The 22,726-nt window shown below is 44.6% G+C and overlaps 1 protein-coding gene across 18 annotated transcripts in view; it reads right to left on the bottom strand.

Moving 5' to 3' along the window:
- LOC127915142 (plectin-like) overlaps positions 1–22,726 on the bottom strand; it is a 177,321-nt gene that overhangs the window by 1,317 nt on the left and 153,278 nt on the right. For 12 of the 18 annotated variants that reach the window (XM_052494082.1, XM_052494083.1, XM_052494087.1 and 9 more), the window contains exons 20-33: positions 22,407–22,559; positions 22,082–22,239; positions 21,700–21,826; positions 20,658–20,841; positions 20,276–20,296; positions 17,658–17,815; positions 14,829–15,010; positions 14,508–14,646; positions 13,641–13,997; positions 13,307–13,390; positions 13,087–13,188; positions 12,845–12,943; positions 7,817–11,170; positions 53–7,298 (exon numbers count right to left, since the gene is read on the bottom strand). In XM_052494082.1, the coding sequence (XP_052350042.1) occupies positions 945–7,298; positions 7,817–11,170; positions 12,845–12,943; positions 13,087–13,188; positions 13,307–13,390; positions 13,641–13,997; positions 14,508–14,646; positions 14,829–15,010; positions 17,658–17,815; positions 20,276–20,296; positions 20,658–20,841; positions 21,700–21,826; positions 22,082–22,239; positions 22,407–22,559 (11,472 nt within the window). In that variant the 3' untranslated portion in view covers positions 53–944. The remainder of the gene's footprint in view (positions 1–52; positions 7,299–7,816; positions 11,171–12,844; positions 12,944–13,086; positions 13,189–13,306; positions 13,391–13,640; positions 13,998–14,507; positions 14,647–14,828; positions 15,011–17,657; positions 17,816–20,275; positions 20,297–20,657; positions 20,842–21,699; positions 21,827–22,081; positions 22,240–22,406; positions 22,560–22,726) is intronic. The other 6 variants (XM_052494084.1, XM_052494079.1, XM_052494081.1 and 3 more) reach the window with 3 other exon arrangements.

Raw genomic sequence — 22,726 nt, 5'->3', positions numbered from 1 at the left:
TACAAAACTACATTACTAAAATCAGAAAATCAGAAAACTGATTTCAACTTACAAGAACCAAAGCAACATCCAGGATGCAGATCTTTGCCTCTAATGTCAGAGGAAGCATGGTGAAGCCTGACATCTTCTGAGGACAGTCTACCAGGAACACTTGACAAGAGGTACATGGTGGGTATAGTAGTCCGTAATGATGGGTATAATAGTTCATAACTTTGGAGTGGGCGATTAAGAATAAGGTGATGACTTGGTACATGGGCCTGTCCACTGAGCAGAAAGGGCAATGTTGTCTGGGATGTATAGGACACTGAAGCAGTTCATTAAACGTTGAATGTTGCAGTCGTCGTCCACTGTTTAAGTAGTGTTTTTTAAATTCTGCTCTGCGACTATTTGTTTTACTGTGCCAGATAACTAATTTCACTTAAAAAAAAACTAAAAAAAACTCTGGGTCAAACTCTATACAGACATTCAGAAATATGAAGACATCGAAAAGTGTCACTATAATATCTATGTTGACATATTTCATAGGATATTGGCAAACAGATAAAAGAAAGAGGACAAAAATATTCTTAAGTTCAAAAAGAAAAAGAAAACTGGAAAAATATATCTGTTCGAAGTACATATATTTGTTTCGGAAAGCTTAAGTATACAAGTTGTGTTAACGCAAACTATAAAATCAGTTGTGATCACTTTATATGAAGTAAAAACTAAATCCGATACTTTGCACTTAAATTGACTTACTAATCAATAAAAATTGCAATAAAATGGAACAAAACATTAAATGTATCTAATAGTTATAAGAAATTAAGGCTGGAGAGATAAGGCATTGTTTTGGACATATATATGAGGACCTGCATTTAATTACTTCCAGCCATTTCCGAATGTGACCACATGAGCAGAATAAATTAATGATTTGTTTTTCAAATGTCAATTTCTTTTCCTATAAATTATGCGACTGTGGTATGCATTGGTATCATCATTGGGAAGGCTCGTTGTTCTTCTGAGCTGCATGGCCTGATCATTGCTAGAGCCATAAGGGCTTGGGCTAGCTCATCCATGTTGAGCCCATTATGAGGTCCTGCATCATATCTGCGGCCACCGTAATTGCTGGAGCTGGTGAAGGAGGAGGATGAGAAGTTCATACTGAAACCGGAACCTGTGGCATCAAAGCTGCCTCTTCTGGATCCTGTTCTGGATCCAGTCCTGGACCCGGACCGGGAGCCAGCGGCAGACCCAGAATTGCTGGCATTGTATGGGCTGTACAGCCCTTTGCTTGACTGTGAGGAGGCCTCCAGCAGTCGCAGGCCAGATCCTTCCTCAACCATGCTTCTGTCCATGGCATCTTTGTAAGAGATTTTTAGTTTGGTTTTGGGACATGTCAGGTATTTGGAGTAAGCGCTCACATCTCTCAGCTTCTGAGCAGTGCGAGCATCAATTGTGCCCTTTCTGATGGATTCGTCCAGTGAGACTCTACCCTCAACATCCGGTTCAATCAGCCCCCCCGTAAGGTATTGGACTTCCAGAAAACGTTGCCCAGCTTCATAATACAGCCAGCCTTTCTTTAGAGCTTGGGAGGCAGACATCTTCACTTTGGTTCTTGGGTCCTCAAATCCATTGAAAGCTTTGTGAGCCAGGGTGATACGGTCCACCATCACCTTGTCCACAAGCCCTTTCTCGGTTGCCTCAGTAACAGCGAATCGTTCACCAGTAGTTGGGTCAATTATGCCCCCTGTGCAGGCTTGTGCCTCAAGTAGTCTTTGGCCTGTTATATTGTCCACAAGGTTCCTGTGCATGGCCTCTGTGACTGACACCTTCTCCAAAGTGTCTGTATCCAGGATTCCGGCTACAGGGCCAGTCTCCTCCGTGGGGTCATTCCACATGATTGCAGGGGGTCTAATGGAGGGTATGGGGCTCATGGGATTGTATGATGATGAGGTGGAACCAGAGGTGGAACCAAAAGAGGATGACCGGGAGCGGAAGCCACCCATGTTTCCAGACAGCATGTCAGCAAACTCAGTGATGGACAGGTTTCCGGAGCGGTAGGTACTAAGTGAAGTCTGGTCGATGAGGCCTCGTGCGAGGGCATCATCAATGTCATACTGTCTTCCTGACCGTCTGTCGATGATCATTGACTTGACAACGCCATCAGAGGATGTCTGTGTGATCTCTTCCCACTCACACTCCTGCTCAGAAAGCTCCAGGTAGGTCTGATGGTCAATGAGCTGCTTTCTAAATGCCTCATAGACAGTCATCTCTTTGCCTGACTCTGGGTCCACGATGACCACTCGGCGTTTGCGGACAGAGGATTTGGAGGAGGTCTTTCTCTCGCGCTTCTTCTCCTTCAGGAGCAGGAGGACAAGGCCAGTAGCTGGGTCAGTGATGCACCTCTCCATTAGCCCGAGGTAGGTCAGGTTCTCCTCAGTGTTGGGATCGAAGAAACCCTTGGTGTCATCTGATGGATCTGTGAGAATCTCATTCATCTCCTCGTCGAAGAGGCCACGGTTGTAGGCCACCTCCACTGGCAAGCGATGACTCTCCTCTGGGTCAATGATTCCGCCAGTGGCAATCTGAGCCTCAAGGAGACGTATTCCATGGTCTTTTAAGATGAGCCCCTTCTTCATGGCCTGGAACAGAGAGATTGTCTTTCCGGAATAGGGGTCTCTGTAACCTGTCACGGCACGCTCAGCAGAGAGAAGCTTGTCTTTGAATTCTGGCCCCACTATTCCCATCTTGATAGATTCATTGACAGTAAGTTTGAGATTTTTGATTGGGTCAATTACATAGCCTGTGGCAGCCTGAGCCTCCAGCAGTTCAAAGGCAGTTCCTGGCCTGATCATGTTCTTTTTCATGGCTTGGTAGACTGATAGACGGTCATTAGTTCCCTCTACATAAACACCAGCGATACAGCTTGTGCCCTCAAGGTATTTTTGGAGTCGACGGCTAACCTCTTCCACTGAAATCAGACCTTCATTCAGCTCATTGACCGTCTGTTGGTCGATGATCTGAGAGCGTAACATCTCCTCTATGGTGATCTGTTTTCTAAGACCTTTGAATGTCAGTCTCTTGTCTCCCAGTGACAGCAAGCGCATCCCATTGGTAGGGTCAATCTTGCATCTCCTGAGTAATTGGGCATAAGAAAGTTTCTCCTCAGTGACAGGGTCAACAAATCCCTTTACGTCATCAGCAAGCCTTTCATTTGTTTCCTTGTTGATGTATCCTCTCTGTGTGGCAATGTCCGCTGGGAGGTGGAAGTAGAATTCAGGATCCATAATGCCTCCTGTGGCAGTCTGAGCCTCCAACATTTTCAGAGCATAATCCTCCAGAACAAGGTCCTTTTTCATTGCTTGGAAGAGAGATATTATTTTGCCACTGTAAGGGTCCTTGTAGCCTGTGACCGCTCTCTCAGCTGACAGAAGTCTGTCATGGATCTCAGGGCCGACCACACCCTTGCGGACAGCCTCATCAACAGTGAGTGTCTCGTTTCTCACAGGATCAATTATGAATCCTGTTGCTGCTTGTGCTTCCAAGAGACTAAGGGCAATTTCAGGCTTCAAGAACCCTCTCTTCATCGCTGAATAAATGCTCATCCTGGAAGTGGAGTCAGATATGACACCAGCAACGCAGCCCGTGCCAAACAGATACTGCTTCACACTCTGCATCTCCATAATGTCACGGATGTTTCTTTTGTCTTGCTTCAGCAGGTTGAATGTCTCTAGGTCAATGATACGGGAATTGTAGAGCTCCTCGATAGTGACCCTACGTCTGATTGTGTTGCAGGACTTAACAGTTTCACCTCGGATGATCTCTCTCTGCTCCATAATCTCAATAATGATGATGATCATGCGCTCTTTAGTGATACTGCCAGAACGATACTCCTCCATCAGCTTCTTCCTCTCTTGCTCAGGAAGTAGATTTGAGTTCATGATGTCCCAGAGACTTTTTGACCCACCAGCAAGGGACTCAAGTGAACTGGGGAGGTCAATTTGTGTTGTGGCCAGGTCATTCTGCGTCTGTTCCTCTGTGTAGAGGTATGTCTTCTCCACCACAATAGGGGCCTGTGGCTTGGAAAGTGGTAGAAGGTTCATGCCTGAATCAGGATCTCTAGTGCACTTCTCTTTCAGCTGTTTGTATGTTACTTTATCATCTGAATTGGGGTCTGAGAAAGCTTTGTTATCGTCAGATGGTTTAGAGAAGCTGTGTGTCATTTCTTTGCTGAAAAAGCTCTTCTGATAGGCAACGTCAATAGGAACGCGGTGGCTGTTCACAGGATCAATGATTCCTCCTGAACTCAGTTGGGCCTCCAAGAGTGGCATGACATGCTCTTTAATGATTAGATCTTTTTCCATTGCTTGGAAGAGAGAGATTGTTTTGCCCGTGAAGGGATCTTTGTAACCAGTGACTGCTTTTTCAGCAGCAAGCAGTTTCTCATGTAGCTCAGGGCCGACAATGCCTGCTTTAACTGCATCATCCACTGACAGGTACTGGTTCTTCACTGGATCTATAATGAACCCTGTGGCAGCTTGGGCCTCTAGAAGTGACAGGCCTGTGTTGTGTCTCAGAAGATTTTTCTTCATAGCTTGATAGATGCTGATCTTCTCTTTTGTCGGTTCAAGGTAGACACCAGCAATACTGTCAGAGCCCTGCAGGTACTTGCTTACATTGACATTTTCGCTGACCTGTGTAGGTGTCTTTTTTCCTTGTTGGAGCATGTCAAACGTAGCTTTGTCAATGATTTTGGAATCAAACAGTGACTTGGCAGAAACAGGTGCTCTAAGCCCTTTGAAGCTGTCTTGCTCTTGTTTCTTAGCCTCTTTCTCATTTACAATGGTGATCACAATCGTGATGATCTTTTCTATTGTAATCTTTCCAGACCTATACTGCCTCATCAGGTCAATTCTCTGTTCCTCTGTAATATATTCAGAGTGGATAATTTCCCAGATAGTGAGTTTCTTCCCTTTGAATGGACCAGACTGCAGCTCCATTGTTTCTTGGCTCATGGCCTCTTTGGTTTGGACGTCTGTGTATGTATGCTCTTCCTTTGCATTGATTGCTTTCTCAGACAGAGGAAGAAGCTGAAGGCCAGATTTATTGTCAGTGACACATCTCTTGTATAGCTGTGAGTATGTGACATTTTCCTGTGTGTTGGGGTCAAAGTAGCCTTTAACATCATCAGTTGGATTATTCAGAATATGCTTCATTTCATCATCAAAGAAGCCTCGTTTACAGGCAACATCATGTGGGATGCGGTGGCTTTTCACTGGATCAATGATGCCTCCTGTTGCAAGCTGCGCATCTAGGAGTCTGATGCCCTGATCTTTTGGAATGAGTTCTTTCTTCATTGCTTCGAACAAAGACACAGTCTTTCCTGTGTAAGGATCTTTGTAGCCTGTAACACCTCTTTCAGCTGACAGTAGTTTTTCATGCAGCTCAGGACCAATGACAGTTGCTTTCACAGCTTCATCGACAGTGAACTTCTGATTCTTTATAGGATCAACAACAAATCCTGTTCCTGCTTGTGCTTCCAGCAGAGTTAAAGCAGGCCCTACCCTCATCATATCCTTCTTCATGGCTTGATAGAAAGACATAGTCTCCTTAGTTGAGTCAATAACTACACCTGCAATGCAGTTTGTACCCTTCAAGGACTTGTGAACAGGCTCCATTTCAGACACCTCTTTGATTGTTTTATTGCCTGTGTACAGCTTGTTGTAGAGGTCTTTGTCGATTATCTTGGACTCCAGTAGTTCAGTAGCAAGGACAGGTCCCCTCAGACCCTCAAAAGCGATTTCATTCTTTTTTTCCTTTTCCTCTGCCATGGTGATAACAATCTTGATGATTTTTTCCACTGTGATCTTTCCTGTCTTGTACTGACGAATAAGATCCTTTCTTTGGTCCTCGGTAAAGTACTCCGAATTGATGATTTCCCAGATAGTTACAGTCTTTCCTTTGAATTTTCCGAATGGCACAGAGATGGTTGTCTTGCTGAACACATCCTTGGTCTCCTCCTCTGTGTAGGTTGATGTGCTCAGAGCAGCCTTGTCAGTGATGGGCAGGAGCAGCAGTCCTGTCTCCGGATCTGTGCTGCATCTCTGCATTAGCTGATGGTATGTTAGGTTCTCCTGGGTGTTAGGATCAAAGAATCCCTTGGTGTCATCCGAAGGGTTCTCCAGTATCTTGTTCATCTCAGCATCAAACTGCCCCTGTTTGTATGCAGTCTCGATGGGCACACGGTGGCTGTTTATGGGATCAATGAGTCCACCAGTAGCTATCTGAGCCTCAAGCTGCCTAATGGCATGGTCTCTGTCAATCAAGCCCTTCTTCATAGCTTCAAAGAGTGAGATCTTGTTACTGGTGTAAGGGTCTTTGTAACCAATGACAGCTCTCTCAGCAGACAGCATTTTGTTGTGCAGCTCAGGTCCGATCAGGCCTTCCTTCACAGCCTCACTGACCGAGAGTTTCTTGTTTCTAACTGGGTCGACTACATAGCCAGAGGCTGCCTGTGCCTCCAGGAGGATCAAAGCACAACCAGGAGTCAGTTTCTTTTCTTTCATAGCTTGATATATTGCCATTTTCTGATTAGACTGTGTCAAGACACCCCCTATACAGTTCTTGCCCTGCAGAATTGTTCTTAACTTATCAGTCTGGCTGAGGTCTTGCACGGTAGCTTTGCCATTCTTCAGCTTATCAAACTCCTTTTTCGTCAAAAGGCCAACTTCATAAAGTCTGCTTGCAGGTACTTTCTCACGGATGCCATCAAAAGACAATGTATCCTTCTTACTGTCAACCTCATCCCCAACACTTTGGCCATTGATAACCTGCTTTGATGTCTCCACCATGGTCATATGGATCAGTTCATCCTCAGGCACATTGTCAGTCTGGATATCGATTTCTCTGGTGTGGGAGATTGGCTCTTTATGGGCGACCTCGAGCTGCTGCAGTTTCTCGCGAAGTTTCTTGTTCTCCTCGCCAAGCAGCTTTTCCTGTTCAAGTCGTTTCCTTTCAAGCTCCTGCATCTCTTTTTGCTTGTTGAGCATTTCTTTCTCAGCCTCTTTTTGTTTGTTGAGGGCAGCATCCATGGTAGCCTGAAGTTGATTCTTCTCCTCCTCCATTTGCTTCCTCTGCCGTTCCTGTTCTTCTTTGAGGGCCTTGGCCTTCTTGACCTCTTCCTCAAACTGGTTCTCCAGCTTCTTCTTCTCCTCTTCAATTTGTTTCTCTTTCTTCAACAGCGCCGCCTTCTCTGTGGTGAATGTCTGCTGGAGTACTGTCTTCTCGTGTTGGATTTGTTTCTGCTGAGCATTGACCATCTAATTGAGAAAAAGGGAAAACAAGAACATAATTAGAACAATATGAGTTTCATTTATTTAAAAAAATACTCTGTAAAAAACTCCATCAATCTACATACTGTGCAATATAGCAAAGGAATTACTACATTTTAGTGCAATACACTCCACTTATAAGAATCAGTCCCAAATAGTTAAAAAATATAGATATTAGATTGAATTATTCCTATGTTACATAATGGTATATACACTCTTCTCAGTAAGGGGAGAACATTATGGGGAACACCACCAATAATGAATCTACATTTTTGTCCTGGACAAACTGAAAATATATAATATAATAATAATAATAATAATAATAATATCTGGAAGGGATATGATCTTTTTAAGCTTAGTGTACCGTAATAGAAATATAACTCAAGTGGTTATTTTTAGGAAAGGAATAGATAAAGAAATGTAATTAAATCATTTAAGATTGTTCATTTTCAGAGAGAGGGTTAACAATGACATAAGCTGCACTACTATGCCATCTCTAACAATACCTCTTTAGAGTTATTCTGTAGGTCTTCGGCCTCCTTTTTCAGTTTGTCCTTCTCCTTTTCTAGATCAGCGATGGCTTTGCGTAACTCATCAGCCTCTTTGTTGCTGCTCAGTCGCTGCACTTCAAGTTTCTCTACAACAGTCAATTTCTCTTTAGTTGCTAGCTCTGTCTGATGAAGACGGGCACTGATCTCATCTGCTTGCTTCTTGAATTTCTTGGCCTCATTCTCTGCTTTGGACTGAGCATCACTTAGTTGGGACACTTTGACTTTGAGGTTTTCAGCTTCGGCGGTGATCTCCAGCTGTCTCCTGCGCTCAGCTTCCAAGGATTTCTGGAAGCCCTCAGTCTCTTCCTCAAGACGCTGCTGCATCAGTTGTTTATCCTCAAGCAGCTTCTGGGCCTGCTCTTGAGCCAGGTCCTTCTGTCTTTGGAGCATCTCAGCCTCTGCTTTCAGCTTACATGCTTCCTGAATGGCAAGCATCTTCTCCTTTAGCATCTTCTCTGCAAGTGCCCTCTGTTGGGAGAGGTCAGATTCAGCGATCTGTCTCATGTGTGCAGCCTCCTGGGCTTCCACACTGAGTCTGGCAGCTTCTTCTGCAAGCTTCTTCATGTTCTCAGCTTCCTCGGCCAGGAATTTCTGAGTGTTATCCTTGTCCTTTTTGATAAGACGCTGGTTCTCCTGCTCAATTCTGAGTTTCAGTTTGACCAGCTCCTCCATCTGAATCTTGACTTTGAATAACTCCTCTTCCACCTGGGCCTTCTGCTTGACCGCATCACCGACTTCGTCCTTTAAGCGCTGCAGCTCCTCATCTAAGACAGATTTTTGCTTGTCAGTTTCATCCAGCTGAAGCCTGACCTTTGTGAGCTCTTTCTCCACCTGAGACTTTTGACTCACTGTTTTCTCTGCAAGCTTTTTGTGCTTTTCCATCTCAGCATCTGCTTGTTGTTTCTGTTTGATTGCATCAGCCTCAGCCTGCGCTCGCTTGGCAGCTTCGAACTCTGCCTCCTTTCTCAATTTCACGGCTTCCTCTTGAGCTTTGGCTTGGTTGGAAGCTTCGAGTTCAGCGGCCTGTTTTTGGCGTTCTGCATCCTCAGCTTGTTGCCGGAGAAGAGCAGCCTCCTTCTCTGCCTTTTCCTTGGCAAGCTCCGCCTGTTTCGCAAGCATCTTGGCTTTCTCATACTCTTCCTTGAGCTGTTTCTGTGTGAGGTTGTCCTCCTTCTGTTGGACAAGGACACTCTGAACTTGCTGTTCTGCTGCATTGCATTTTTGTGCTGCTTGTTTGGCTACGAGGATCTGTCTTTCTGCTTCCTTGTCAGCATCCTCTTTCTGCTTTTTGGCTTCATCTGCTTTCTTTTTGAGGCGCTCCACTTCCTCCTGCGCATTTCTGCACTGTCTGCCTGCTTCTTCCTCTGCAGCAGTGATCTTTTTTACCTTTTCCTCTGCTTCGCGCCTGCGTTTCTCCTCCTCCAGGGCAAGTTTCCTGTGTTTCTCAGCCTCTTTTTCAGCTTGGAGTTTACTCTGTTGTGTTTCCTCTGCAATGTTTTTCAGTTTATTCAACTCCAGCTCCAAATCAAGCTTGCCAGATGAGGCTTTCTCAAAGTTTAGCTTGAGAATGCGAATTTCCTCCTCAACCACTCGTCTCTGCTTGAGAGTTTCATCTACAAGTGTCTTTTGTCTTCCCAACTCATTCTCAGATGACTTTTTGAGTTGATTGATCTTTTCTTCAATATCTTGCTTGTGCTGGCTGGCTTGGTCCTCCAGAGCCTTCCTCTGGTAAGCTTCATCCTCAGCTTGTCGTCTGAGTCGCTCATTCTCAGCCTCTTTTTCTTTGAGGGCAATCTCTGCTTCAGTCTTCATGCGAGTTGCCTCGTTAATGGCAGCAAGCTTCTCTTTGAGGATCCTTTCAGCTTCAACTCTTTGACGAGCTGCTTCTTGCTCAGCAACTTGCCTTTGTCGCTTGGCTTCCTCAGCGATGGATCTAAGTTTGCCGGCCTCCTCAGCAAGGTCCCTCATTTTTGCAGCTTCAGATTCAAGGAGCTGTTTGCTCTTCTCAGTGTTGGACATGCTCTCCTTTTCTGCCTTGGACTTTAGCTGCAGGAGTATATTCATTTCACTCCTCACTTTGGCCAGTTCATCTTCAAGCTGTTTCCTTTGCTGCTCAGCTGCATTGACTTCATTCTTCAGGCGGTACAGCTCGTCATCAAGCAGGGATCTCTGTTGCTCAGCATGGTCGAAGTCTGCCCTTAGCCGGATTAACTCCTGTTCTGCTGAGAGTTTCTGCTGAGCAGTTCCCTCAGCTATCCTCCTCTGCCTCTCCAGCTCTTGCTCTGCCATATCTTTCTGTTTGAGTGCCGACTCCTCAGCTTTAGCCCTCTTCCTGGCCTCACGCTCAGCATCCTCCTTCTGTTTCTCGGCATCCTCCTGGGCACGACTCTTTTTGTGAGCTTCTTCCTCAGCCTGGAGCCTTAAGCGGAGTGCCTCATTGGCTTTCTGCCTCCATTTCTCTAACTCCTTCTCCGCCTCCTCCCTGGCCATATCAGCCTCTTCCTGTTGCTTCTTGAGACGAGCTGCCTCCTCCTGCAGCTGGATGACGGTGACATGCTCTAGTTTGAGTGATTCCTCCAGCTTTGATGTCTTTTCAACATAGGACATGCGTTTGCTCTGGAGTTCGGTGGCAGCACTCTTCTGTGCCACCTCCTGGGCAACCTTGATCTGCCTCTCCTTCTCCACTTCAGCTTGCTTCATGCATCTCTCCGCCTCCTCCGCCTGCATCTTCAGCTTCTCAAGGTCTTCCAGAGCCTTCTGCTTCTGCTTGGCTGCCTCCTTCTCAGCCTCAGACTTTAATTTGAGCTCTTCCTCTGCCTTGCGTTTTTTCTGGGTCTCCTCGTTGACCTGTTTGCGGAGCTTCTCAGCCTCCTCCTGTGCAAGCTTCCTCAGCCTCTCGGCTTCAGACGCTTTTTCCCGGAGCTGCTTGAGCTCATCCTCAGCTGTAAACTTCTGTTTGACAGTGGTCTCCAGCTGGATCCTGATGATACGGATTTCCTCCTCAATCTTGACTCTGCTCTGATTGGCTTCTTCTACCTGTTGACTCTTGGACTTGATCTGCTGCTCTGAGAGATTTTTGAGCTCATGTAGTTCCAGCTGGATATTGTGCTTTTGCTTTTCTGCATCTACAGACACAACTTGTCTCCTGCTGACTTCCTCCTGCATCATGAGCTTCAGCTCTTGAGCTTCCTGCTCGGCCTTGGCAATGGCCTTTGCATGAGATTCAGCTAGCTGCTTCTGTTTGTTTAACTCAGCCTGCATCTCTGCCATTTTTTTCCTGTCTTCCGCTTTCATTTTCTCAGCAGCTTTCTGTATTAGTGGAAGCAAATGGTAAAGAAAATATTAAAAATTAAGCATGACAGGTTAAATGTTAATAGGTAGCTTAAAGATAGATATATGTTCAGATGTAAATTCATTCAGGAGGATGCTGTTAAAGCAAGATATCTTTGACAAAGACAATTCAAGGTAGAAACAAGTAAGATGGAAGAATGGTTATGTAACAATTAATGTATGGAGGAGACAAGACATCACAACACAACAAAGTGAGGAACTCATGTGGCATGCAACTGTATCTTTTTCAATATCGGTGTCCTTAAGGCAATTATTTTGTGATAAACCATTTTGCATAAGTGAAATAAATATTAAAGTGAATGTTTTTTTTATATAATCTATTTTCAGCTAGAAAAAAAAAAAAAAGTTGTTATTCAAAAATGACATCACAATCAACCAGCAACTAGTTAGTTGAAATTAATCTATTCATACGGTTAAACAACCTGTTATGATTTCTTGCACAACAATGCAATGTATTCTTTAGATCCCTATTATCAAGGAACTGGGCAGAATATGTGCAAAGGGGAAAGCAGGGATAGTACAAAGATTGTCTGAAAATGTAATAAAGAAAATAGCACCTAAAGCCCATGCGAACACAGGATAAACGAGACACGGAAGTAAGTGAATGTAAGGTAAATATGAAAATGTTTGACATTAGGTTTAGGTGATGAATTGAAGCCTGAGGGTATGGAAGGTAAGGCACATAATGAGAGAATAGTGACTGGAGCGTAGTGGATTATTTACCTCTTTTAGCGCCCAAACAAGATAAGCATTCATCATGACAAAGCACTGGCAAGCAGTTAAGAGAAGCAAAGAAACAAACAAAACATTAGGGTTAGAAAAGAACGGGAGACGGGGAAGTGTGTGTTCATCTGAAAAAAGGAAAGTTGAAGGACATGGCAGTCGGCCTGAAGCATACAGTGGGAGAGCTTAGATTGACATCTAAGAAAGAGTGGCCAATGAGAAAAATAGACATAGTGAAAGAAAGAACGCCCTTTAAAAAATATATATATTACGGCACAACTCAATCAATGACATGAAAATGAATAGGCCAGAATACAAAATGTGTAAACCCCTATGAGTTGCTTCTCCTAACCCACTGGAATTTCCTCTCGTGGTCTCTTAATCGTTTGAGGATGCTCACTTTCTTTTGCTTCAGACTGAACATAAACGGTTCATCAATTCATTGAATTTTGTGACAAGGCCACTACTGCTTATCAAAACAGTATGCGATTGTCATTGGTGTTCATATAATAGATCTACTTGGCCCTGGATATTTTAAGGCACCATAAGAAATCAATATGACACTCCAGCCATATTCTAATTGATAGTCCCAGGTTCCCATCTGAGAACCATGACACTTAGCACTAGGCTGATTTTTGGTAGAGCATTCATATTTGCCGAATAGCACCGCATGGCCATCATTCTAAGAGTTAGGACTTCCTGTCTGCTAGGTGCCCTAACATCCTGCGGCTACAGCACAGCATGCCAATGCCAACGTTCCAAACCATACATTACCTCAAAATGAAAGAATATCATCCATACATTAATGTGTGTGTATGCATTTGTGCGTGCAAAAGAGTGGTCATGCATTTGTTTTTCATTGGTTGTCAATGGGTTAGGGTTCGGATTTCCCAGTGTGTTGTCACGCACCTCCTCGTCCTCCAGGCGGCGCTGTGTGTCGGTGATAAACTTGATGTACTGGCTGGTCAGAGTCATCAGCTCGCTGTAGCGGGTTCTTAGCGTCACGTACTGATGGAGAAGAAATGAAACAGGAAACCTTTGATTAGGTGCGGGGTTTTGTCTTAAACTACTGATCTAAACTTCTCTCCTAGCATTGCAAATGGTTGTCAGAGAACGACAATCTGCGCTCAGATTACACAAGTGGCACAGACCTCTTGAATGATGTTATCTGAGGCCGAATCCATTTTGGTTTTCTTCAGGGGTGAGAGAGGGTCCACCTGTGCTTTGTAGGCCACCAACTGGAGTTCATAATCCTAATAGAAAGAAACAGGATGTTTCAACACTAAACCTTTATGAAATGAAGACATTTAAATAAAGCTGGATATGAATGTAATAATATGGTTTCCTCACTAATGTTGTGCATATGCTTACCTTGATAGTGTCGATATATGCCTTAGCATATTTCTGACACTCGTCAACTTTCTCTTTGTTTTGCTCAATCTCTTCCAGAAGTTTCTACGTCGGGGGAAATAATCAGAATTAGTCTGGATGGGATTTCACGGTGTGCCTGTGTATGTTCAATGACGAGAACTACACAACACACACCTTTATAACGTTCATCGTCTCAGAAGTAGCATACAAAATAAGTCGGGAAAAAAGGTGTCAATGATTTATTTTCACAAAGTTCCAGAACGTTCAGTTGATCAGCTAAGCACCTGGAGCAATGCAGTGATGTAACGGACCCCTAATATTCCCCCATCAGTACCTTCTCCTGGGCCAGTTGCTCCTTCAGAGTCTTGCTGTCGCTGATGGACACGGCCTGGATCTTCTCCTGCCTCTGCTTGGCCTCACCGATCCACTGGATGAGCCAGTCGTAGCTCTCTCTGTAGTAACCCAGCTGGCGACCCAGCTGCTCCAGCTCCCGCTGACGCAGGTCCATCTGGGAGAACACAGCCTGCCAGCGGTCCTGGAGGCCGGACAGGAGATGACGGTAGTGGTCCAACTCAGCGTCACGCTCACTGTGCACACGAGACATCTTCTCGCTCACGGCTGCTGCCTTTCCGAGCTCGCCCTCCAGAGAATCGAATGCAGGCTTTTCACCCTCCGCTTCAGCGCGCATTTTCTACAGGGAAGGAGACGGCAGGGAAGAGCAACAGTTAGATTGTTAAATAAATAAGCTGTCAATAAGTGCAGCTTACGTCGACAAAAAAAATATTGGAAAAAGTTCCATTTTTCCACAGAACAAGTTATGCATGTCTTGTTTCATCGCGTAAACAGTTTCTCTCTCTTTGTAAACCTGCCTTGTTTCTATGTTCATAATCCAATGATACATATATAAAACGCAAAAATAGACGAGTGTTAGCCGTCAACAAACCTGTAATGAATCCCACACAGTTCATTAATGTCCCAAAGCGCATGCGTTTTTAATGTAATAAACATCACAACCTATCTACTGAGTAGCGTTTATGCAAAAGCCTCTCCAGTTCCCTGGCTTGGAAAAAGCGCACCAACTGTGTCATACAAAGAGGAGGTAAGTGTTCAGAGAACGGAGAACAAAAGCCTGGTTGTTCAGTGGAAACATAACACAAGGATAAAGGCTGAGGCTGTGCCCAGAGCTTCCCAGTCAGTTCACCTTGAGCTGGGTGCGGTACGTCTCCACCTCCTTGACGTCATTGGGCACCGTTTGCACCTCGCGCAGTCGCTGCTCGTACTTCTTCAGAACGCCCTCGGCCCCCTGCGTGTTGCGGATGACCACGTCCACCGTCTTCAGCCTGAGGCAAGGAAGAGGAAATGTCAGTGGAGGAGGGATGGGGAGGGAAGTGGCGTGAGAGATTTAATGCTGCTTAAATAGAATGTTGTATTTTTCACTTGCTTGTTTGTTGCTTTTGTCAGGGCAATAAGAACCCCAAAAATGGAAACTGGCTACAGAAAGAAAACCGACAAGTCAACTCACTTCTCTAGATAGACAGAGGAGAGGATGTAGGCGTGGTCCATCTTCTTCAGGGTGAAGTCCAGTTCAGAGCGCAGGACAGGGGCAGTGCTGGACTGCTGAGGAGTGGTACTCAGGACCTCCTCGGTCTTCACGGCCACCTGGTCCAGGTTCTTCTTGATCCCCTCAAGCTCCACTTGGACTTTCTGAAAAAGGAGAGAAACAAGCGCATGACGATTAAGATAAAGAAAAGGACAAATACCAAAACAAAGAGAGAAAATCTCCTCTGATTACAAACTTCCACCGAGTGTCATAATGCTGAACGAGTCCCCTCGATCAGGACCAAGGAAGCAGTGTGTTCCTGAGCCTGACCTGTGTGTGGACTCTCCGGGGGATGAGCTGCCAGGGGTCTTGGTGGAGTAGCATAGAAAGGATCCCCACTAGGCCCAGAGCCAGCAGGGTCCAGAGGAGCTGGATCAGCAGGCTGGGCAGTGGGCCTTCCAGCCAGTCACCCTCAGTCTCCATAGAGAAACACAGCCCAGGGACTTACTGAACACACTGAGCATATACACTAGTCTATTTTCCCTTTCCTTCTCTCTCTCTCGCGCTCTCCGTCTTACTCTCATGACTCGCCTTCTCCTCTCTCCCTCTTCCCCCCTGAGAGGCAGCGCAGAAGGCGGCAACCATGCCATTCCGCTCCCTCCCTCTCTATCTACCTCTGCCCCGCCTATCCTCCCGTCTACCGAGTCTTCGTTCCTCTCTTTCCCGCTGCACTTGGCTCCCGTACAGCATGTATATCTCCTTTCTCAAGCCCCCTTCCTTCTCACATTTCTCTCCCCCGCCGCAGAAAGCCCTATATCCATAGCTGCAATCTGCTGTAATTAGGCCTCGCCGTCTCCTCTCTCGGTATTTCATTCCCTCTCTTTCTACCCCTCCCTCATTCTCTCTCTCTCTCTCATTTTCTGTGTAGTGCTTTGTCCTGTTTCTGGTGCCAGTCTGTAGCTTGGTATCAGGGTTGGGGAGTAACTGATTACAAAAAAAATAAATAGCTGTACGTTACGTTACCAGCTCAAATATTGTGATCCGCTTACAGACACTTTCGGAAAAATAGATTATTCTCAATGACATTCAAATTCCCAGGACCACCCATACGTAGAATGTATGCACACATGACTGACTGTAAGTCGCTTTGGATAAAAGCGTCTGCTAAATGGCATATTATTATTATTATTATTAAAAAAGGAACAAGTTCATGTTTGTTCCGCCTGAGCGAATCTGACCACAAGGCAGAGACAACTACGATGACACACCAAATGTATGTGAAGGATCGCAGGGAAACAGCAGGAATAGGCTTCTGTAGTAGGCTACAGTTCAAGCTACAGTACGTCTTCCAATGGTGCGAGTGCTGTCGGCATCCAAAGATGATCCAACTTGGGGGAAAAAACGCTTGGACGTTAAGGACAGCAGATACCACTTCCTATTGGTGTCTACATGGCGCACTGATTTGAATCACACCGGTGCTCTCTCATCTAGCTATTTGCACCTTACGGATTGTGGTGGTTGTGGATGGCTGTTCACAAATGGACATGTGTATTTTAACACAATAATGGTTGAATGAAATAAGTTTAAGCTGCCTATCAAATCATTGTTTTTTTGTGACAAGTAGACAGCCAGAGAAAATGTTGATCTTGCAAATAAGCTGCAGAGTGCAGATCCCAGCCTTGAGAAAAACAAGTTGGAGGGAGTTCCTTCCTTCTCAACTCCTCTGTGATATCGTGTTGTCAAAAACAAGTTGAATTTAAGAAGACCACAAGCGGGGATTTTATTGCTGGATCTAATGTGTGCTGATTCAGGAAAATGCCCATAGGCCTAATGGACACATGGCTCAAACTCGCACACTTTTGATAGACTTAAACCTCTGCAAATTATAAAGGTATCAAAGTGTCACCAAAGAAAATTTGAAAACAATAAGCCTATAGCAAATGCAGAATATGGTATACATTTTTCATATGCAAGGTTGCACTTTTCAGTAGTGCTCATAGAACGCCATTCAACGAGAGCCGGATTTATTTTTAAACTCAAAGCAATGTGCCTGCATGACAACAAAACCATAAACAACAGAGTAGGCTAGTAAGTCCTTTGTTTTTGGGTTATGCTCAGGTAAAATAATTTGGCTAATCTACATTTCCATATTTACAAGTCCTATTCTTGAAGATCAAGGGGTATTCAATTAATTGGAGTGACTGTAAATCTGACAGACTTGTGTTTTTAATGTAAAGACATAGCCTAATCAGATTGTTATCTGTAGTAGAAAGCAATGGGTTAGAAGAAGCCTACATAACCAACCCATAAAGCAAAATGCAACATCCATTTATGGCCAGCTATGTAAACGCTAATATTGATTTCTCCTGTAATCGATGTTGGTAAATTGGTAATATAAAGGTTTGCCGCCTTCTAACGCAATCTTAAGGGGAAAGTAATCTATTACAATTGTGCCCATGTAACTAACGGATTACATTTAGAAAGTAACCTACCAAACCCTGCTTGGCATCACATTTTAGGTGCTTCCCCCTCCATAACAGTTTTATAGTAGCTCCTGAAAACACAGTCAGGGTTCTTTATGACGTTATTCCCAGTGTCCAAATAAAACAACATTGTTTTTTGGTGATTAAGTTCGGTATCTGTTGCCCCTCCCCCACCGCTACCTTCACCTGTATAGAGGTTATATTTTATTATCCTTTATTTATACAGGTTGAGCCCACTGAGTGTCTTTTACAGAGGAGACCTGTTCAATAAATAGGTTAGACCTAAGTCACAACGCATTCTTTAGTTAGTACAGTCTAGGTACAGCACCTTTTGGTCGGTGGTCTTCTGGGCACAGTCCTCGATGGGGTCCTTGTCCACGGGCTTGCGGATGCGGGCCACGGTACGAGCCTCGCAGTCCTCTATCCGTAGACGCAGGTCCTTGATGTGGGTGATGTAGGTCACACACATCGACTCGTCCTGCTCACCTGTGTGCAGCGTGGACATTGTGGAGATCGGTTAGGGTGGTAAGAGTGTGGCACTAGTAGCTCCAAGGCTGTGGGTTCAATACCCACAGGGATCACATACTCAAAATGTATGTGCTCACTGTACTGTAAATCATTTCAGATAGAAGCGCCTGCTAAGTGGCAATAATAATACAATTATTATATTATCATGGTGAGGAGCTTAGGGCAGGATGGGTGTGTGGTTACTGTAGGTGTGGTATGATAGAGGGTTGACTGTAGTGTGGTGAAACCTTCATGTTTTCTTCCATGTACGTTCTTTACCTTGCAATACCTCAGTAATTTGAATGGAATTTATATAAATAAATAAACACACACACACACTCACACTTAAAGTCGGAAGTTTACCTACACTTAGGTCCACAAATTTCTTGTAAAAACCTATGGTTTTGGCAAGTCGGTTAAAACATCTACTTTGTGCATGACAAGTAATTTATTTATTTCACTGACAGATTATTTCACTTATAACTCACTGTATCACAATTCCAGTCGGTCAGAAGTTTACATGCACTAAGTTGACTGTGCCTTTAAACAGCTTGGAAAATTCCAGAAAATTATGTCAAGGCTTTAGAAGCTTTAGAAGGCTAATTGACATAATTTGAGTCAATTGGAGGTGTACCTGTGGATGTATTTCAAGGCCAACCTTCAAACTCAGTGCCACTTTGTTTGACATCATGGGAAAATCAAAAGAAATCAGCCAAGACCTCAGAAAAAAAATTGTCCTCCACAAGTCTGGTTCATCCTTGGGAGCAATTTCCAAACGCCTGAAGGCACCACCTTCATCTGTACAAATAATAAACACCATGGGACCACAAAGCCGTCATACCACTCCGGAAGGAGACGCGCTCTGTCTCCTAGAGATGAACGTACTTTGGTGCAAAAGGTGCAAATCAATCCCAGATCAACAGCAAAGGACCTTGTGAAGATGCTGGAGGAACCAGGTACAAAAGTATCTATATACACAGTAAAACGAGTCCTATATTGACATAACCTGAAAGGCTGCTCAGCGAGGAAGAAGCCACTGCTCCAAAACTGCCATAAAAAAGCCAGACTACGGTTTGCAACTGCACATGGGGACAAAGATCATACTTTTTGGAGAAAGATCCTCTGGTCTGATGAAACAAAAATAAAACTGTTTGGCCATAATGACCATTGTTATGTTTGGAGGATAAAGGGGGATGCTTGCAAGCCGAAGAACACCATCCCAACCGTGAAGCACAGGGGTGGCAGCATCATGTTGTGGGGGTGCTTTGCTGCAGGAGGGACTAGTGCACTTCACAAAATAAATGGCATCACAAGGGAGGAAAATTATGTGGATATATATATTGAAGCAACATCTCAAGACATCAGTCAGGAAGTTAAAGCTTGGTCGCAAATGGGTCTTCCAAATGGACAATGACCCCAAGCATACTTCCAAAGTTGTGGCAAAATGGCTTAAGGACAACAAAGTCAAGGTATTGGAGTGGCCATCACAAAGCCCTGACCTCAATCCCATAGAAAACTTGTGGGCAGAACTGAAAAAGTGTGTGCGCCTACAAACCTGACTCAGTTACACCAGCTCTGTCAGGAGAAATGGGCCAGAATTCACCCAACTTATTGTGGGAAGCTTGTGGAAGGCTACCTGAAACGTTTGACCCAAGTTAAACAATTTAAAGGCAATGCTACCAAATACTAATTGATTGTATGTAAAGGCTGAAATAAATCACTCTCTCTACTATTATTCTGACATTTCACATTCTTAAAATAAATAAATAGTGGTGATCTATCTGACCTAAGGCAGGATCCTAACTGACCTTACTAGGATTAAATGTCAGGAATTGTGAAAACTGAGTTTAAATGTATTTGGCTAAGGTGTATGTAAACTTCCGACTTCAACTGTACACACACACTAGTGCAGTGTATTCATATGGTTCATGATCAGACATGCATGTGTTCACATGTAGTGTGTCACACGCACACACACACACACGCACACACACACACACACACACACACACACACACACACACACACACACACACACACACACACACACACACACACACACACACACACACACACACACACACACACACACACACACACACACACACACGTTGATATGCATTCAAACAAAGCATATTACCCACTGTGCAGTGGTATCTCTACACACAGCAAAACACAGCTTGCCCACTACCCGAATGTGTTTTTCGAAAGCACTATATTGCATAACAAAACAACAAACCAAGCCACATTGGAAATTGACAAAAAAAAAGACAAAATATCATGCACTCAATCAAAAGCTGGAAGAGCTAGCGAAAGCATTGCTATCAATGTGAACACTAAGTTGATGGGGTTGGAGTGACGGAAACAACAAATTGTTAATTTTTGAACGTGCCAACCATCCATAGTTCAAAAGCATGGCGGTTCACTGTTCACACTCACCTTTGGTTTTAACCACTGGTCCTGAAAGTTGAATTTGACAGTTACCCAATGTTTCTGAACTGGTGTACAGTAACACGCCTTTCACCCCTGACTACACACATCCACTGTATAAAAAAAAAACGTTTGCTAGTGGTACTCAGAGAAGGAGAGTAGATGCCACCCTTTCCGAGATCAAAACTTTATTTTACAGCCCGCTGTTTATTAGGTCATTACTTGTACATTATTTGTCAAACCAGGTAGTCGCCAAACCAGAAAGTACCCACTAATACCCCATTAGTTTCTTAGTTAACACCATGTAAACACCAGGTAAGTCCCAGGCTGTAAACATAAAGGCATACAGAGGTTTGTTGTGTTTGTTCGTGAGCATGTAGGTGGAACTGACCTTTCTCCACAGAGCGCAGAAGGTTGTCGTAGTACTGTGTGGTCTTAGAGTAGTCGCCTTCGATCTGCATGCGGTCGTGCGGCCCAAACAGCTGGGAATCCTGACTGTCACGCATGAAGTCCTGATAGTGAAGCTCCAGGTTCCTCATAATCAGCCTGTACTCCTCCACCTTCATGGTCTTAAACTATAGAGGGAAGAGAGGGGAGGGGGAGAAAGGAGAGAGAGAGAGAGAGAGAGAGAGAGAGAGAGAGAGAGAGAGAGAGAGAGAGAGAGAGAGAGAGAGAGAGAGAGAGGAAAGAGGGAGGAGAGAGGGAAAATAAATAGGGTGAAAAGGAGAGAAGGAAGACAAAGAGAGAAGAAGAGGCAGGAGAGGGGGGGGGGGGAGAGGGAGAGGTAGAATAAGGAGAGAGGTAAGTAAATAGTCAATCTAAAACATGTTCATCTTAAATCGTTATAATCCTTCAAAACCTCCTCCGTATGAGAGGAACCGATCCGAATTGCCTGTCAATTTGTCCCCGTCATTCTGTCCATGTGCCCTGCCTGCATCACAACCTGTTATAGGCGGTTTAAAAAAAAAATCTAATCTACTATACAATCAAGGCTTTTAATTTGTTTGTCACGTAATACAAACAGGCTTTGGTAGACACCGCTCCTTACTGGGGTAACAGTATGAGAACTTCCCCCGCCGATAATTCCATTTGGAAACCCATGAGCTTTTCTAACTCAATAAAACACTTGTCCATGTTTACATGGTCTGCTCTATAAATAACAGAGCTCGAGACTCAACCTCATCGTTAAAAGCAACAAATGCATGGGAAATCTCCCCGCTCCATTCAGTACACTTGCAGTGACCCAAATGGGGTGACCACTTGACCCCCTCTCACGGGGTCACTGATTGGCTGTCTGTGAGGATCACATTTGACTTCAAATAGTCTAAGCGCCAAACAGTTAACTAATGTCAAACTATTTAAATTACTATAAATCTTTCTCCGTTGTTTTTCAAGATAATACATTTAAAAAATCACAGATGACCAGCGTTTACCATGGTGATGTTCCAGGTACGTATCTGTGTGATGTCTCTCGTCAGGTACTGCCAGGACAGCATGCTCTTCATGTCCACATGCATTCTCTGCCACAGGAGCAGCATCGACTGGTGACCAGAGTCCAGACTGGGGTAGGAGACAGAAGGAAGTGTTACTGTACTGTACAACAAATATAACTAGGGGCCAGAGGTTTTTTTTTTACATGGTTAGGTCACGAAAAACCAGCCTGGTCCCAGATCTGTTTGTGTCATCTTGCCAACTCCTCGGGTCATTGTGACGGAAGAACAGCGCAAGCAGATATGGGACGTGGCAACAAAAGAAAAACGGACTCTGCAGTGATCCATTGACGGAGAGAGCTGTGTATTGATGTAAGAGTCTCACCTGGACACACTGTCCATAGCCTCCTTGTTGACAGGTGGAACCAGGAGGCAGACTGAAGGCACCACCGCCTCAATGCCTGAGCGGTTCAGGATCTTCCACTTGTTGGGCTGTGGGGAGTTGTTGATGAGGGCACACTCCTCTCCCTTATGGACGGTGATCTGCACAGAGAGACGGAGTATATGAGACGTTACAGTCCATGGATGGATGGTGGGTGGCTTAGACCAACATGAATGAACGAACCAGGAAGAATGAATGAATGAACATATGTAGAGCCGTTATTCCTACACCAGATACCTTCAAAAGGTGATAGGGATGATATGCTCACCTCCATCTGTTTGAAGTCGCACACGGCCTGGATGGGCAGTTTGCCCTTGATGGACTTGGTGGGGTTACGGGGCTTCAGCTGGATTATGGTCTTGGCCCTCTTGTTCAGGCCGGCCACGTGAGTCTTAAACTCGTTCAGCTGTTCCTTCTCCTCCTGGTGAAGAAGGGAAATAATTCAACATCTTCAGGAAAAAGATGGAACACAAAGATAAAGAGAGTTTCCTGGTTTGCTTTCTCTGCATTTGAGCAACTAAAGTCCTGCCTATGAGACGAGGGCCCATACTCATAACGTATCTCAGAGTAAGAGTACTGATCTAGGAT

Source organism: Oncorhynchus keta, chromosome 34 (genome assembly GCF_023373465.1).
Source record: "Oncorhynchus keta strain PuntledgeMale-10-30-2019 chromosome 34, Oket_V2, whole genome shotgun sequence".
Classification (NCBI taxonomy): Eukaryota; Metazoa; Chordata; class Actinopteri; order Salmoniformes; family Salmonidae; genus Oncorhynchus; species Oncorhynchus keta.
This window is presented reverse-complemented; position numbering and strand designations above follow the sequence as displayed.